At 41.5% G+C, this 6,000-nt stretch overlaps 2 protein-coding genes and 1 non-coding gene across 3 annotated transcripts; 2 read left to right on the plus strand and 1 right to left on the minus strand.

Moving 5' to 3' along the window:
- Positions 1 to 666: 666 nt before the first annotated feature.
- On the minus strand, positions 667 to 773 carry LOC131645425 (small nucleolar RNA R71). Its single transcript, XR_009297047.1, has one exon. It is a non-coding gene; the product is annotated as a small nucleolar RNA R71 (small nucleolar RNA).
- A 588-nt stretch (positions 774 to 1,361) lies between these two features.
- On the plus strand, positions 1,362 to 2,612 carry LOC131662628 (uncharacterized). Its single transcript, XM_058932481.1, has one exon. The coding sequence runs from the start codon at positions 1,362 to 1,364 to the stop codon at positions 2,610 to 2,612; it is 1,251 nt and encodes a 416-aa protein (XP_058788464.1).
- Positions 2,613 to 5,070: 2,458 nt separating this feature from the next.
- Positions 5,071 to 5,622, plus strand: LOC131662645 (uncharacterized). The gene has a single exon (XM_058932496.1). The coding sequence runs from the start codon at positions 5,071 to 5,073 to the stop codon at positions 5,620 to 5,622; it is 552 nt and encodes a 183-aa protein (XP_058788479.1).
- Positions 5,623 to 6,000: the final 378 nt, after the last annotated feature.

Genomic DNA, 6,000 nt, shown 5'->3' on the forward strand with positions numbered 1-6,000 from the left:
GTGCACTTGCAGTCATAATCACAGACATACCCCATTGTCGCGATAAAGTTTTTGGCGCCGTTGCCGGGGACTAATTTAGTCGACAATCGTAATTAACTGTTACGTTGTAGAGACTAAGGCAACTTAATTATTCTAATCCCTTTGTGCATGCCAAGTACTCGCTCTCGAAGTGAAGACTTAGTGCTGCCAATTCCCGAACCGGAGCGTTCTATCACTTTATCACATCGATTACGACGTACTCACACTCTTGTTCCTACTCCTACTTCTGAACCAGTTGAAGAATCAACCATGGGAGAACAGCCGCGTCCTCTCAAATCTTACGCTATTCCTTCGCAAGATGAACCTCACAATAGCATTGCTGCTCCTGCTATTGAAGCGAATAATTTCGAGCTAAAACCATCGTTGTTGTCAGCTGTACAACAAAACCAATTTTCTGGAAATGCAACGGAAGATCCTAATCTTCATCTGTCAATGTTCCTACAATACGCAGACACTGTAAAAGCAAATGGTGTCAGTTCAGAAGCTATCCGACTGCGCCTTTTTCCTTTTTCACAAAGGGATAGAGCTAGAGCTTGGCTCCAGTCTTTACCCGCCAATTCTGTCACGACCTGGAATGAACTTAAGAAAGTCTTCCTGGCACTTTATTTTCCACCTAGTAAGACCGCCATGCTAAGAGCCCAGATCAATGGGTTTAGACAAAAAGACAACGAGTCTTTATTCGAAGCGTGGGAGAGATATAAGGACATGCTTAGACTTTTTCCACTTCATGGTTTAGAACAATGGTTAATTATCCATACCTTCTACAATGGTCTCCTCTACAATACGAGACTTACGATTGATGCCGCCGCAGGTGGCGCACTGATGGATAAAGAATATGTTGATGCCTACGCACTTATCGAAAGTATGGCTCAAAAACATTATCAATAGGGAAGCGAGAGAGCTCAGTCAGATAAAACTTCTGGAGAGAAATCTTCAACGAACAGTGGGATGTACGAGATAAGTAGCCTCGACCGCGTTAATGCCAAAGTCGATGCCCTAACTCAGAAGATTGAAAACCTCACTATAGCACCTGTAGCCGCCATGGCTGCTGTTTCCCCAAATTGCGAAATATGCGGGATGTCTGGACATGCTGCCCCCAAGTGCCATCTTTTGGCAGGAGTTTCTCCCGAACCAGTAAACTATGCTCAAGGAAACCCCTACTCAAACACGTATAACCCAGGATGGAAGAATCACCCTAATTTCTCATACAAGAACAATAATGCTTTGTACCACCTGGTCAAGCACCCAGTGTACCACCTGGATATCAAAAGGCACCATTCGCTGCTCCTAACATCCCTAGGAAGTCTAACATAGAAATAATGATGGAAAATTTCATAGCCACTCAAACTCAGACTAATAAAGATTTCATAAACCAGAAAGTGCACACTAATGAGCAAATCAAACAGTTAGCGACTAAAGTAGACGCGTTGGCCACTCACAACAAGATGCTTGAGACACAAATCTCTCAAGTGGCACAACAACAAGCACCTACTGTTGCACCTGCTGGGACATTTCCAAGACAGCCACAACCAAACCCAAAAGTGCGTGCTCATGCTATTATTCTGCGAAGTGGTAGAGAGAAGGACGAACCGACTGACCCTAGGCTTAAAAACCCTGCTATGTTCCAAAGCCCTAGGAAGACAACTGAGGAGGAAAGTAGACCCAAGGATAAACCAATTGATCCGAAAGAGAAAGAGGACAAGGAAGGCGGGACGGAGGAGAAAGAAGCGCCATACATACCTCCCCCACCTTACAAACCACCTATCCCATACCCTCAAAGACTCGAGAAATCTAAAAACATAGGGCAGTTTAAGAAGTTCGTCGAACTTCTTAAGCAGTTGAACATCACAATTCCGTTTACTGAAGCCATTACCCAAATGCCCTCATATGCTAAGTTCCTAAAAGAAATCCTATCGAATAAGAAGAAATTAGAAGACAATGAGACCGTAACACTCACTACCGAATGTAGTGCCATAATTCAAAATAAAATGCCACCTAAGCTGAAAGACCCAGGAAGTTTCTCCATACCTTGTAATATAGGAAAATTTGTCATAGACAAAGCTTTATGCGACTTAGGAGCTAGTATTAGCCTAATGCCTTTGTCCATTTGCGAGAAACTAAATATGGGAGATCTAAGACCAACCAAGATGTCAATACAACTTGCAGACCGATCTGTCAAGTATCTTGTAGGTGTTCTTCAAAATGTACCCGTCCGCATCGGACAATTCTACATCCCTACGGATTTCATAATTATGGACATAAGGGAAGACGTCAATACTCCTATAATCTTAGGAAGACCTTTCCTAGCTACCACTGGAGCCATTATAGACGTAAAGAAAGGCAAGTTGACATTCGAAGTAGGTGAGGAGAAGGTCGAGTTTATTCTAACACAAATCCTTCAAGCCCCAACTATAGAAGATACATGTTATCTGGTGGATGTTATTGATGAATGTGTAAGAGAGATAGGATTATCAGAAGAATCTTACGCTGAAGTTATAAAGATTTCGATGCCCCTGATTTTCGAAGATGACAATTGGCGTCCGGAATATCGAGACGACAGTTTAAGCGAATGATTAGCTTTAACACCAAACCCTGTGCCTTGCCTGAAGAAACCAGCCTTGACCTTAAACCACTACCCAAGACTCTTAGGTATGAATATCTAGATGATGAGCTCAAAAGACCAGTAATAGTCAACGCAGAGCTAGGAGCCATAGAGACTGAGAAGCTATTACGAGTATTAAGGAAGTATCCATCTGCGTTAGGATATAACATTGCTGATCTCAAAGGAATAAGTCCTTCCATATGTATGCATCGCATCATGTTGGAACAAGATTGCAAAACCTCTAGGGAGCATCAAAGAAGGATTAACCCTATCCTGAGCACAATAGTTAAAGATGAAGTTACCAAACTTCTGAATGCTGGAATTATATATCCAATCTCTGATAGTCAGTGGGTAAGTCCGGTCCATTGTGTACCAAAGAAGGGAGGCATAACAGTTACCGTAAATAAGTCAGGCGAATCTATAGCCGAAAGAAAGGTGACTGGAGAAAGGATGTGTATTGACTATCGTAAGTTAAACAAGGCCACAAGGAAAGACCATTTCCCTCTTCCCTTTATTGACCAAATGCTCGAACGTTTAGCAAAACATTCCTATTACTGCTACCTGGATGGTTACTCAGGATTCTTTCAAATCCCAATTCACCCTGATGACCAAGAGAAAACAACCTTCACGTGCCCTTATGGAACATTCGCTTATAGACAAATGCCTTTCAGATTATGCAACGCCCCTGCGACATTTCAGAGATGCATGATGTCAACTTTCGCTGATTACATAGACAACATCATGGAAGTCTGGACAACTTCTCTGTGTGCGGGGAAGATTTCGAAGGATGTCTCTCAAATCTAGAAAAAGTATTGGACAAATGTGTACAAGTTAACATCGTCCTAAACTGGGAAAAGTGTCACTTTATGGTTAAACAAGGGATTGTACTTGGACACGTAGTCTCCGAAAGAGGGACTGAAGTTGATAAAGCAAAGATCAAAGTAATAGAAAATCTCCAACCCCCAAAAACAGTTAGAGAGATACAGAGCTTCTTAGGACACGCAGGTTTCTACAGAAGATTCATAAAGGACTTTTCTAAGATATCTAAACCTCTGACTAGCCTCCTAATGAAAGACGTTGAGTTTAACTTCAATGATGAATGTCTAGAAGCCTTTGAAGTACTAAAGACAGCCCTGATATCCGCACCCATAATGCAACCACCCGACTGGAATTTACCATTTGAAATTATATGTGATGCAAGCGACTATGCTGTAGGAGCAGTCTTAGGCCAAAGGAAAGATAAGAAACTCCACGCAATATACTATGCAAGTAGGACCTTAGACCCTGCGCAAATGTATTACGCCATAACCGAAAAGGAACTCCTGGCCGTGGTCTTTGCGTTAGATAAGTTTTGTTCCTATCTGATAGGAGCAAAGATAATAGTTTACACCGACCATGCAGCCATTAGGTATCTACTAGCTAAACAAGATGCAAAACCTAGACTATTAAGGTGGATCCTACTACTACAAGAATTTGATTTGGAAATCAAAGATAAAAAGGGAACCGAAAACATTGTAGCCGACCATTTATCTAGGATGGAAGGTATTAAAACAAAAGAAACACCAATCAACGATGATTTCCCTTATGAACGCTTAATAGCACATTTAGAATCCGAAAGCGACACATTGGAACAACCTAAAGCGCAAACCGTTAACACACTAAGTACCGGAGACACACTGCCATGGTATGCTGATTTCGTCAACTACCTAGTGGCGAGAGTGCTTCCGCCTGACATGACTTATCAACAAAAGAAGAAGTTCTTCCATGACCTTCAACAATACTATTGGGCTGAAATCTTACTATTCAAGAGAGGCGCTAATGGGATATTTCGCCGATGTGTTCCAGAAGAAGAAATAGAAAGTATAATACAGCATTGCCATGATGCCCCCTATGGTGGGCATGCAAGAACATCAAAGACATGCGCTAAGATTCTGCAAACCGGTCTCTTTTGGCCCAACCTGTGGAAGGACGTCCACATCGCTGTTAGGAACTGCAACCGATGTCAGCGCACTGGAAACATATCTAGGAGAGATGAAATGCCACAAAAGGGCATTTTAGAAGTAGAAATCTTTGATGTGTGGGGGATCGATTTTATGGGACCTTTCCCATCGTCCTTTGGTAATAACTACATACTTGTCGCAGTCGATTACGTATCTAAATGGATAGAAGTTGTAGCCTCACCCACAAACGATGCACAAGTAGTTATTAAGCTATTCAAAAATATAATATTTCCAAGATTTGGTGTACCATGATTAGTCATTAGCGACGGAGGATCCCACTTCATATCTAGAATTTTCGAAAAACTCTTAGTGAAATATGGAGTCCGACACCGTGTAGCAACACCTTACCACCCACAAACGAGCGAATAAGTTGAAGTCTCGAATAGAAAAATCAAGCAAATACTTGAAAGGACTGTTGCCACATCTAGGATGGATTGGTCAACTAAGTTACACGAAGCACTATGGGCGTATAGAACCGCCTACAAGACACTAATAGGAACCACACCCTTCAAATTAGTATACGGTAAAACATGTCATCTACCGGTAGAACTAGAGCATAAAGCCTACTGGGCAATAAAAACCTTAAACCTAAGTTATACTGGTGCAGGCGACAGAAGGCTATTAGACATTAACGAGTTGGAAGAAATTAGATTGGATGCTTACGAGAATGCTAAGATTTACAAAGAAAGAACAAAGAAGTGGCACGATAAACGCATCTCAAGGAAGGAATTCAATGAAGGAGATGTGGTGCTACTATTTAATTCTCGACTTAAGCTATTCCCAAGAAAACTTCGTTCAAGATGGTCTGGTCCATTCGAAGTTACCAAAGTATATCCGAGTGGCGCTGTCGAAATTAAAGGAAAATCAAGTGATAGCTTCGTTGTAAACGGGCAGCGATTGAAACACTACCATATTGTTGAAAACAAAGACTACATTGATAGTCTTAAGCTCGTAGAGTTAATCGCCGAGTCGAAGAACTAACCATCGATTCGTCGAGCTTGCGACGTTAAACAAAGCGCTTCCGTGGGAGACAACCCACCTTTTAACTTTAATTTTCTTTTAAATTATTTTAATTTTAAGTGATTTATTAAAATTTATCTTCTTTTCTTTCTGCACTCCATTTCCAAAATACTAACTCTTTGTTTTAAATCATACTAACTTAAAACTTTTCTTTCTGATTTTAAAAACTTCCAGGGTACTAACCACTTTTGTCGCACGCTCGCGAAAAATGAACAGAGTCGCCACCAATATATTTATCCCATAAGGGAAAGGAATATCAGAAAACCTAGCAAAGGAAGGAACAGGGTCTTGCGACCAGAGAATCTAGGTACGGGAGTCGGTTACGCGAGGGGAAGGTAT

Source organism: Vicia villosa, linkage group LG1, assembly GCF_029867415.1.
Source record: "Vicia villosa cultivar HV-30 ecotype Madison, WI linkage group LG1, Vvil1.0, whole genome shotgun sequence".
Taxonomy (NCBI): Eukaryota; Viridiplantae; Streptophyta; class Magnoliopsida; order Fabales; family Fabaceae; genus Vicia; species Vicia villosa.